The sequence below is a fragment of the Leopardus geoffroyi genome, chromosome A3 (assembly GCF_018350155.1).
Source record: "Leopardus geoffroyi isolate Oge1 chromosome A3, O.geoffroyi_Oge1_pat1.0, whole genome shotgun sequence".
NCBI lineage: Eukaryota > Metazoa > Chordata > Mammalia > Carnivora > Felidae > Leopardus > Leopardus geoffroyi.
In genome coordinates this window covers 59,084,473-59,096,671 of record NC_059336.1, presented here as the reverse complement: position 1 = coordinate 59,096,671, position 12,199 = coordinate 59,084,473, and the positions used below count along the sequence as shown (strand labels likewise).

At 40.9% G+C, this 12,199-nt stretch overlaps 1 protein-coding gene across 8 annotated transcripts in view; it reads left to right on the top strand.

Moving 5' to 3' along the window:
* NPAS2 (neuronal PAS domain protein 2) overlaps positions 1 to 12,199 on the top strand; it is a 159,830-nt gene that overhangs the window by 87,174 nt on the left and 60,457 nt on the right. For all 8 annotated transcript variants that reach the window (XM_045445691.1, XM_045445690.1, XM_045445689.1 and 5 more), the window contains exon 3: positions 8,015 to 8,163. In XM_045445691.1, coding sequence (XP_045301647.1) covers positions 8,015 to 8,163 — 149 coding nt within the window. The remainder of the gene's footprint in view (positions 1 to 8,014; positions 8,164 to 12,199) is intronic.

The window sequence follows — 12,199 nt, the reverse complement described above, 5'->3', positions numbered from 1 at the left end:
TACACACCCTTCAGACATTTAAAAAGTCATTAAAAGACCATAAGAGAATACTATAAACAACTGTATCCATGTAAATTTGACAAATTAGATGAGAGGTACCAATTACTCAAAAACCAGAAGCTATCAAAACTCCTACAAGATGAAATAGAAATCTTGAAGTGTCCTATAATTAATAAAGAAATTGAATGTGTAGTTAAAAGTCTTCTGAAAAAGAATTTCAGACCCAGATGGTTCCACTGATAACTTCCGCCAAACATTAAAAGAAAAAATATCACCAATTCTACACAGTCCCTTCCAAAAAGTTAAGAGAAGGAAATACTTCCCAACTTATTTATGAGACAAGCATTACCCAGAAAAAAAATAGTACAAGAAAAGAAAACTACAGACCAATATCCTTCATAAACACAGATGTAAAAATCCTCAATAAAACTTTAGCAAGTTGTATATGTGTGTGTGTGATATATACATCATGTACACATATATATAAACTACATCATGACCAAGTGGAATTTTATCCAAGGATTGCAAGGCTGTTCAGTATTCAAAAACCAGTCATTATAATCCACCAAGTTAGCAAGCTAAAGAAGAAAAACCAAAACCACATGATCATATTACATGAATACAGGGTTTTGACAGGGGTTTGACAGAATTCAACTTTTATTTATGATATAAACTCAGCGAACTAGGAGTAGGAGAGAATTTCCCTAAACTGGATAAAGGGCATTTGCATAAAACCATTAGCTAATATACTTATTGGCAAAAAACTGAACATATTCCCCCTAAGGTGGGGAATAAGACAAAGGTATCTGCTGTCATCACTCCTATTCAATATCATAGAGCAGTAGGACAGAAAAAGAAAGCAAAGTCATGTTGATTGGAGAAAAGGAAATAATACTAACCTATTCACAGATACCATGTTTGTATATATAGAACATCCCAAGAGATTTATCAAAACAAAGAAATATAAAACTCCTATAATTAATAAACAAATTTAGTAAGGTGACAGGATACACAAGGTCAGCACACAAATCATCTTTCTGTCGGCTAGCACTGAACTATTAGAAACTAATATTAAAAATACCATGCCACTTGTAATCAATCCAAAAGAATGAAATAGTTAGGTATAAATTTATATATGGGATATATGTGTGAAAATTGCAAAATGCTCATGATAGAAATCAGGGAAAACCTAAATAAATAGAAAAATATATTGTGTTTATGACTAGAAGACTCAAAAGAGTAAAAATGCAAAATTTCCACAAATTGGTCCATAGATTTAAAGCAATTTCAATCAAGGGGTGCCTGTGTGGCTCAGTCATTTGGGCGTCTGACTTCGGCTCAGGTCATGATCTCGCAGTTTGTGAGTTCGAGCCCCGCGTCGGACTCTGTGCTGACAGCTCAGAGCCTGGAGCCTGCTTCAGATTCTGTGTATCCCTCCCCCTCTGCCCCTCCCACATTCGTGCTCTGTCTGTCTCTCTCAAAAATAAGTAAACATTAAAAAAATTGAAAGCAATTTCAATCAAAATCCTGGTAGAACTCTGTAGATATAGACAAGTTGATTATAAATTATAATGGAAAGACAGAGAAACTAGAATAGTCAAAATAATTTTGAAAAAGAAGAATAAAGGAGGAATCACATGATCCAATTTTAAGGCTTATTATAAAACTACAGTAATTGAGACAGCATGCATTGGTGGAGGAATAGATCCATAGTCAGTGAGACAGAATAGAGAGTATAGAGAACCCAGAAATTGACCTACATAAATATGACCAACTGATTTTTTTACAAAGGTGCAACAATAATCCCATGTAGGAATGTCTTGTCTTCAATGGTGCTGGAACTATTGGACATCCATATACAACAAATAAACTTCAACCTAAACCTTATAGGTTGTAAAAATAACTAACTCAAAATGGATTGTGAAATGTGGAATGTGTAAAACTCCTGGAAAAAAAAACACAGGAGTAAATTTCTGGTCTGAGGTTGGGCAGAGGGTTCCCAGACCTGACAACAAAAGCACAATCCACAAAAGGAAAAAAAATTGCTAACTTGGACTTCATCAAGATGAGAAACTTTGTGAAAGACACCATTAAGAGAATAAAAAGGCGAGCAGTGAGAAAATACAGACAAATCATATGTTGGACAAATGACTTGTGTCAGAATATATAAAGGATGCTTAACACTCAACAGTAAGGATATAAAAGGCCCAGTTTAAAAATGAGCAGAATGTCTGGGTGGTCAGTCGGTTAAGCTTCTGACTTCAACTCAGGTCATGATCTCATGGTTCATGAGTTCAAGCCCCACATCAGGCTCTCTGCTGTCAGTGCAGAGCCCTCTTTGGATATTCTGTTTCCCTCACTCTCTGCCCCTCCCCTGCTCTCTCTCTGTCTCTCTCTCTGTCTCTCTCTGTCTCTCTCTCTCTCAAAAATAAATAAACATTAAAAAATTTTAAAAGTTGGCAAAAGACATGAACAAATGCTTCACCAAAGAAGATATAAGATGGCAAAAAAAATTTACATGAAAAGATGTAGAACATCATTAGCCATTAGATAAATGCAAATTTAAGCCCCAGTGAGATAATACTGCACATGTCTTAGATTAGGTAAATTATAAAGTGCTGACAATACTAACTCCCCTTAAAGACATAGAACATCTGGTTCACTCCTATAGGACTGGTGAGAAGGTAGGATGGTAGGGCCACTCTGGAAAACAGTTTGGCAGTTTACTATGAAGTTGCACATACAATTTCCATATGATCCAGGTTACTTACTTCAGAGGGCTAAAACCTTGTGTTCACACAAAAACCTGTACACAAATGCATACAACAGCTCTCTTCATAATCACCAAAAGTGGGAAACAACCTGAATTACCTTTGCAGGAAAATGGATAAACCAGCTGTGAGACATCCATACAATAAAAAACTGCTCAGCACTAAGAAGGGGCAAGGTACTGATAGGCACCATGATTTGAATCAATCTCAAAGGCATTCTGTGGGTAGAAGCCAGGCTCAGGGGTTACATGCTGTATGATTGTATCTCTATGACATTTTCCACAAGGGAGCATAGTGATGGAACACAGAACAAGGCTTGCCATTGGTTAAAGGCATGGAGAGAATGAAGGAGCTTTAGAGGGAACTCTTCTGTCTGTGGGTCATGATGATGGTTACATGAATTTGTACACATGCAAAAATTTATAGAACTGTGCCTAAAAGAAAATGTTGTTTACCGTATGTTCATTTTAAGAGCAATAATCTTAAAGATATGTATCATCAGTGTTACTTTCTCATAGACAAATGAAATTCAGGTGAAATTCCTTTGCCTCTGACCCCCACATTCTCCCCCATGCTCCACATAGTGGGTCTGGTTAGTGCCCAATTCAGGGAGCAGAGTCCCTAGCCATGTAGGGCATAGTACTGTGGCTGACCAGCCTCACCTCTCCTTCCTGTCTCTGCTCACTTCCCCCTGAGCTGGGGTCCCTTTCCCCCTTTCCCCGGTTTCTTAACCATTTCCCTCCCCCAGACTGTCCATCAGTACCCTGTCCTGGATTCATTCAAAAGCCAAGACCAGATTGCCTGTACTGGCATTTGAGACTGTGGTTGACCTCACTCTTCTTGTCCTCTCTCTCACTTTACTTTCTCACATGTCCCCAACTGTCCTGTCAAACCTGGCCAGTCAGCTCTTCCTGCGCTGTCTTCCCACCGCCTGCCTGCCCACCCCTCAAGGCCACCTTGCATGCAGCCCCCTCCCTGAGGGCTCCCCTCACCACCTCACATGGCTGATCTCCTTCCTTTGTGAACTCCCTTGGCAATTTGTCTAAACTTGTCATCTAGCCCTTATCATGTCGTACCTGATGTGTGAAATCCATCTCTTCCTCTAGACTCTAAGCTTCTTTTAGTTGGCTGTTTTTAGTTGTTTTTCTGCAGCATTCTTCCCTGAACACAAATACCATTATCCTATTAGCATGAAATGCCATTTTTCTGCAGAATGTGTTTTGTTTCTGTGCTATAACCTCAAGCAGCCAGAATTCGTCACTCTTAGTCCTGTGCTTCCAGAGCACTGGTACAAAGCTCCATAACACATACCTTCACGGTGGTTCTGGAGGGAGTTGTGGAAGGGAACAGGAGAGTGCAGTGCTTCACGGCATGGGCATCCAAGCCAGCCTGCTCCACCACTGCCTACTCATGTGACTTCAGTGAGTCACACAACCTCTCAGTGCCTCAGCTGCTTCATCTGTGAAATGGGGATAATAGTATCTATCTTAAAGGGTCATCATGAGGATTAATATATGTGAAGCACTTAAAATAGTGCCTGTTACATAGTAAGTACCCAGCAAAGGTTATCTGTGTAACCAATATCCCTTGAGGGACACTAGGAAATATAACTTGGGGGCTTTTTGAGCCCTTCATTCAAACCAAAGGGTCAGGTTTGTATCAATGTATATTTAACACAGACACACACACACACACACACACACACACACACACACACACCTTCCCTTCCAGCCTTTCTCTCTCCCCCTCTCTCTGTCTCTCTTTCTCTCCCTCTCCCTCTTCTCTCTCTTAAATCCAATATGAAGAGAAACACCCCAACTGAAAAATGGGCAGAAGATTTGAACAGACATTTTACAAAAGAAAATATATGAAACAACAGTAAGCATGTGAAAGGGTGTCCAACATCATTAGTCATCAGAAAAATGCAACCTAAAACCACAATGGGGAAACATTACAATGCCTAAAGGAAGAAGAGACAGACAATACCACATGTTGACAGGCATGTGAAGCATAAATTGCTGGTGGAAATGCAGGCACAGTACAGCCACTTGGCATAACAATGTGGCGGTATCTTAAAGCAGTGAACTGGTAAACATATATATACTTACAATAGGAATTAGCAATTTCACACCTATGTATTTACCCAAGAGAAATGTGTGCCTATGTCTACACAAAGACATGGTTGTGACTGCTCACAGCAGCATTCTTCTCAATACCCCCAAACTGGAAACAACCCAATGGAATACTAGTCAGCCATCAAAAGGAATGAAATATTAATGTATGCAACAACATGGATGGATCTCAAAAACTTAATGCTCCATGTACGTTAGAGACTATATGCTGTCTGATTCTATTTGTATGAAATTCTAACCATGGCAAAACTAAACTGACAACAGCAGTGGCTTCCTGTGGCTGTCATCAAGGGGGACATCAGCAAGTTGGAGGAGAATACCTTTCAGGATGAGGGAACCATTCTGTCTCTGGGTTTCGGTGGTGGTTACACAATTACCAAACTTCATCAAACCAGACACTTAAAATGGGTGAATTTTGTTGAATGTAAATAATGATGTAAAAAAGAAAAAACAAACCCAGAGGCTGATTAAGTGTCTTTCAGCTGGTTGCGCCAGTGCCTTATGTGTGGTGTCTCGGGGCCTGCCAAGCTGACTTCCTTATTGGAAATAAGGTCATTCGAGGCTCATTTTCTTTCTCTTGCCTCAGAGCTGCAGATCCAGCTGACATTGACCGATTTCCAGTGGGCACCATAGTGTGTCCCAGGCGGAGGCTGACGGAAACAAGCTTGTGTTTCTGTCACTAATGATATAAGCCTTCATCGTATTCTCTGCCAGGCCATGTTGGTTGTCATTACACCCATTGAAGAAGAGAACAGAGTAATAATGAGCTGGGTGTTATCGGCTCACAAATAATTTATAATGGGCAAACTAGGACAGGAACAGAGCTTTTTTTGGCTAAGGAGGCTGCATGTCACTCTTAAAATCTAGGCCAAAAAATTATTTATAATGCATAGACAGTCACTCAGAAAGTTGAAAGGTTCCTTTCTTCTCTCCCATGTGTTTGAACATTAGGCTTTTTACCCTAGACTAGCAAAAGGCACCTTAGTTTCTTCCTTGGACACCTGCATTCAGTCTGCAACTCTGAGAACACATGTGAGGGCAGTTACTTGGTTAGGAATGAGGCCTTTGTAGAAACCCCTATCCAAGGGTAGGAATGAGGGAAAAGTCAGGAAAAGGAAGAGATCCTTACATATGGGTAGTGACTACACACTTGAGAAGTGAGCTTTAAAGAATTGCCTCAGGTGTTATCAGAAAGGAGCCCAAACCAAGATATTATCAGCAAAGGATGGTTTGTAAACAGGTGTGTTGAAATAAAGGCAGGTCATGTGTTCTCAGGCAGAGGCAAGCAGAGTGGTTATGGCCATCGTGGCATCTAAGAAAAGGATATTTTCATCATGTCCCTGTGTTTACAAGGACTGTTTGGGAAGGCAGAATCATTATTGACATTGATACCTGTAGATGTGGATACCTACCCCAAGGGAGGCCAGTTCCCCTGATGGGAACTTGCTGAATTGTCACAAGCTACCAGCACCCAGTCCTGACTTCATGCTGGCCAACAGCCTCCTGATAAGTGATCAGCCGTCCTGGGCACCTTGATGCCAGACCCCAGGGTACGTAGAGCAAGTAGACCATGTTTAACGGGCCCTGCCACTGTGGCTCCCGCTCTCTCAGGGAGCCGACTTTGTGGAACAAGCCCACCCTGGGTGAGTTGAAGAAGGTTGGTCAGCTCTCCCAGCTCTGGCTCACCTTGACTAAGGTGACTGTTGATGAGGAGCTAGTCCCGTGGGGCTGAGATCCAGCCCCTGGGTCTGTGGCATGTCATTAAAGATCAAGTCTTCTAGAGCAGTGCTGTTTCCCAGACCTCCTCAGGGTGAGGGCAGGCTTCCTGTGGCACGTGCTCCTTGTTTAGCTATCTAGGAGAGTGGCCCCTAGAGTCATGTTTTCCTCTTCCAGTTCCTGAGGTTCCCAGGCCTCCTCAGAGGTCCCCTCCTCTCAAGCCGAAGGACTCTACTTTGTTCTCTGTATAGATTGTGCAGTGTAGTATGTCATTTTTAAAATAGACTTTATTGTTTTTGGAGTAGTTGTTCACAGAAAGAGTGGAGAAAAATAGAGCAGAAGATACAGAGGTTTCCCATATATCCCCCGTCCCTACATATGGGCAGCCTCCCTGTAATCAGCATCCCCCACCAGAGTGCTACATTTGTTCCAATGGATGAACCTTACGTCGACACATCATTATCACCCAGAGTCCACAGATTACATTAGCGCTCTTGGTGTTGTACGTTCTGTGGGTTTGGACAAATGTATAATGATGAGGATCCACCATTATAATATCATACAGAGTAGTTTTGCTGCCCTCAGGTCCTCTGTGCTCCACCTATTCATCCATCCCCACCTCAACCCCTGGCAGCCACTGATCTTTTTACTGTCTCCATAGTTTTGCCTTTTCCAGAATGTCATATAGTTGGAATCATACAGTATGTAGCCTTTTCAGATTGGCTTCTTCCACTTAGTGATATTCATTTAAGGCTCCTCTATGTCATCTTTAAAAGGGTTCATCTGCTCTTAGCAGCTTGACAGCCATATGCGTTCTCTGTCACACGTCGGCCCTGGGTCGAGCATGGCTTGCAGACGGTTATGCTTCGTCTCCCCAACAGGATGACGAGTTCTGGGGCAGAGGCCAGGACATATGCCCTGTGTGGCACTGGCTCCCTGCCAGACACTCAGGGAATTTGGTTTGCCCTTGGAACTCAGTGCCAAGGGCTGGGTGCTCTGGGTTGGAGGGGCTATAGTTAAAGCCTAAGGAAGGGCTATCAGAGCAAAACCCTCTGGGCTGCAGCCGTGTACACAGCATGTCATTTGCTCTCTGAAGGTTAAAGCTCCATGAAGTCAGAGTGAGCAGCATCTGGCAACAGAGCTAATCTGTGTAAGATTTCGCATCTGAGTCAGAACTTACTTATTAACACTGTCTGTCTTTGTGGCCAAGAGTCTAGCAAAACATTTTTCTGTCCCCATTAGTCAACGCCAAAATGTGGCAAATGTTACTTTCCCTGAAAGGGTTCTGATCAGATGATCACAACAGAACACACTCTGATAGAAAATACTTCTATTTCATAATAAAGCCTTTATGATGTGGAATGTTCTAGTAACCTGTGTGTTCTGTGCTTACAGAGCTTCTCGAAACAAGTCTGAGAAGAAGCGTCGGGACCAGTTCAATGTTCTCATCAAAGAGCTTAGCTCCATGCTCCCTGGCAACACGCGGAAAATGGACAAAACCACCGTGCTGGAAAAGGTCATTGGATTTTTACAGAAACACAATGGTAAAGGTTACGCTTCTCTCCATTTTTATCCCATTCCTGTCCTTTCATTTGACGATGACTTCATCAAGCTGGTCTTCTGCTTGGTTCCGGCAAAGCCCGATCTCATCAGTCACAGGCTTCCTCTTGCAAAGGCACTCCACCTTCTTTAATATCCCACCTCCAGCAGGTTTGGGAGAGGACACTTACCTCCCAAATTGCTTTACTAGCCAGAGGAGAGAACCCAGAGCCGCCTCACAGGTAGCACCCAGCCCAAGTGGAGTAGTGTTAACAGTGGGAATGTCTTGATTTAAAAATGGCTGCAGCAAGCATTTTTCATTCAGCCCTGAAGAGATGCAATGCCCAAGAATTCATTTTCCACTGGACGGGAATGTACTGGTTTCTCCAACCACCTCTGCCATGGCTCTGAACTCTTTGGCCTTCTGAGCTACACCATGAAAAAAATAGTAATTTACTTACAGTCAAATACTTTTTTTAAAAAATATAATTCATGTGCCATAAAAGTCACCATTTTAAAGTTTATAATTCAGTGGTTTTAGTCTATTCAAAGGGCTGTGCAACCATTAACACTAATTTTGTCATCCCATAAAGCAGCCACTCCCCATCTCCCCTCCCTCCAAGTCCTGACAACCACTAACCTACTTTGTCTCTATATATTCTAGGTATTTCGTACAGATGGGGTCCTCCAATATGTGGTCTTTTGTTTCTGGCTTCTTTGACTTAGCATCCATAGTTTAGCAAGTGTCAGTAATTTCACTCCACTTTATGGCCAAACAATACCAATTGTATGGATATACCACATTTTGCTTATCCATTTATCAGTTGAAGGTTTTGTGTTGTTTCCACTCTTTAGCTGTTATGAACAATGCTGCTGTCTGTGGACCTTCGTGTACAAATTTTTGTGTGGATATATGTTTTCAGTTGTCTTGGATATATATCTAGAATTAGAATTGTTGGGTCCAGTGGTAACTCAGGGAACTGCCAAACTGTTTTCTGCAACAATTTCATACTCTCAGCAACAGTGTGTGAGGGTGACAGTTTCTCCACATCCTCACCAACATGATATTGTCTGGTTGTGGGTGTGGGTGTGGGTGTGGTGTGGTGTGTTTATTATAGCCTTCCTAGTGAGTATGAAGCAATATCTCATTATGGTTTTGGTTCGCATTTCCCTAAAGATTAATGATGTTCAGCTTTTCATGAACTTATTGGCCATTTATAGATCCTTCTTTAGAGAAATGTCTATTCAAATCCTTTGTTGATTACTTATCTTTTTTTTAATGTTTTATTATTTATTTTTGAGAGAGAGGGGCAAAGCATGAGCAGGGGAGGGGCAGAGAAAGAGGGAGACATAGAATCTGAAGCAGCTCCAGGCTCTGAGCTGTCAGCACAGAGCCCAACGTGGGGCTCGAACTCATGAACTGTGAGATCATGACCTGAGCCAAAGTCAAACACTTAACCGACTGAGCCACCCAGGCGCCCCTACTTACCTTTTGTAATTGGAGTATTTATCTTTTTTTGTTGGGCTGTAAGAGTTCTTCATATATTCTGGATACTAGACCCTCATCAGATGTATATAATTTGCAAACATTTTTCCCATTCCATGGGTTGCCTTTCACTTTCTTACAGATGTCCTTTTACAAAAGTTTCTAAGTTTGAAGTCTAGTTATCTTTTTGTTGTTGTTGGTTTTGTGTGCCTTAGGTATCCTAAGAAATCATTGTCTAAGGATATGAACATTTACACCACCAATGTTTTCTCCTAAGAGTTTATAATTTTAAACCATAGATAAAGCCTCAAGTATACAAGCTACAGGGTGAGCATTTGAGTATTTGATTCATTTTGAGTTATTTTTTGTATATGGAATAAGATAGGGTGTTGAAATTCATCCTTTTGCATGTAGATATCCAGTTATCTCAGCGTTCCTTTCTTTTAAAAAAAAAAAAATTAACACTTACAGAAAATATACAAATCATGACTGTACAATTGAATTACTTATCACACTGCTTATTAGTGAACACAAGTAGGAACCCAGGTCAGTAAATACAAGCTTCCCCAAAAGATGGCCCTTCCTTCCTATCTACCTCTGCTTTCCCCAGAGGTAATCTCTGTTCTGACTTCTAATACTAGAGATTGGCTGTTGGGACCTTATTCAGATGGAATCATACATTATGAACATGATGTTTAAGAGGTTAATCTGTGTTCTTCCAGTGTTGTGACTGGTTTGTTTTCATTGGTATATGCTATTCTATTATATGAAGTTACCACTTGAATCTGTCCTTGACCTTATGTCTTTCTCAAATAACCTTCTCTCCCTTTTACCTTTTTCCTTTAAACCATTTACCTCTTAGCACTGACCACCCTACCCTGCTGCTCACCTATGGATGGTACCAAAAAATTGGAGGAGTTAAGAGGGTTCAGTAGATATTAACAAGCAAAAAGAGCAGAATTCTTTTTTTCCTTAACCATGACACCAAAAATAATAAAGTCAGAAATGTCAGGTTATTGAGGAGATAATTACAGTTCTTCTGTGCTTACAGTGATGCTTCTCTTTCACTGAACATTTTCCTAGACAAGATGATTTCATGGAAGAGGGCACAGCTAGGACATTAGAAAGTTTCATTATACTTGCTGTTCTTTTATTATTTCTTTAATAATTGTATATACCTATTAAAAATATGACAGTAATGATACATCCTCCTTCTTTTTTTTTTCCTTCTTTTTTTTTTCCTTCTTTTTTTTTTCCAAAGCTGCCCAGGGGAGTGTAAAGAGTATGTTAATTGCTTTTGCTAAAAGTCAGGGAAGAACAATCAAGCAGGATTGGAATAAAGTGTTGCAGCAGTATTCGATTGCCCCAATAATTTAATCAGAATGGTTATGTTTCCTAAATAATGATTTAGCTAAGTGAAATAGCAGGTTGGTTTGATTACTGAGATATTTTGCACAAATTACTCAAACTAGGTCAGTGCCACTGAGAAGCAGGACAGCTGTTAAATAGGACAGCTGGGATCAAGTTCATCAGTGTGACATTTATGCTGGGCTCTGTCTGCTGCAGAATTACAGAATTGTCAAATTGGGATCTGGAAAAGATCAGTCAACAGAAATGCAGCCTCCTAACACCAGGAGCACCCATATCCATCTCACCTTTTTTATAAGACTAAAGACTGGTTTGTACAGCCCCCTTAAATGCAACCAGGATCACCTCGGGATCTTACTTATCCTTTGTGATACTATATTCCAAAAAAAACCCAAAAAATCCATAGTAGATTTTATGGAGGAATTCAGTGGTTGGACCAAAATTTGGATTAAATCAAAAACAAAAACAAACAATAACTTCACTTATAATCCAAATGGACATGAACTCCACAGGCATCTGCAATAGGGTAGAGAATAACATGGTCAGCATTTACTCAGTCCTCACCATGAGCCAGGCAGGCATTGTTGTAAGGACTCTTGTATAGTTATACAAATGAGCTTCATAGCAGCTCCCCTAAGTTAGTATCATTTCACAAATGAGACAGCTGAGGTACAGAGACGTTAGGTCAGTCACCTGAGTCAGCCAGCCATGATAATGGGGAATCTATATGAGGCAGTCTGCCTCCAGAGCCCAAGTTTTTAATACTATACCATACTGTTTTTCAACAAGGCATAGTTCATGGGGCTCTTACAGATATTTGTATCATAGCTGTGCTATAGCTGTCCATTAGCGCAGCCATTTAGACTACTGGTTCTCAACCTTGGCTGCCCATTAGAATCTCCTGAGGAGCTTTTAAAATACATGTAACCAGGTCTCACCTCAGAGACCAATACATCAGAACATCTAGGGTGGAACCCCAGTGGTGAGCTGGCGCTGGCTCATCCTGGCTTGCAAAAGATGATTATTAAATTTTCAGGAGTTTTGCAAGCTAGTTGACAGCTTAGAATCAGCCACCATGGGAGTATTTACACCACAGAAATGGCAGAGGGCTTTTTTTTTATTTGTAGGGATGGAGAGCCTTTTACTAGCACACTACTGGGTAAGGCACAAGCATGTGTATTTTTAAA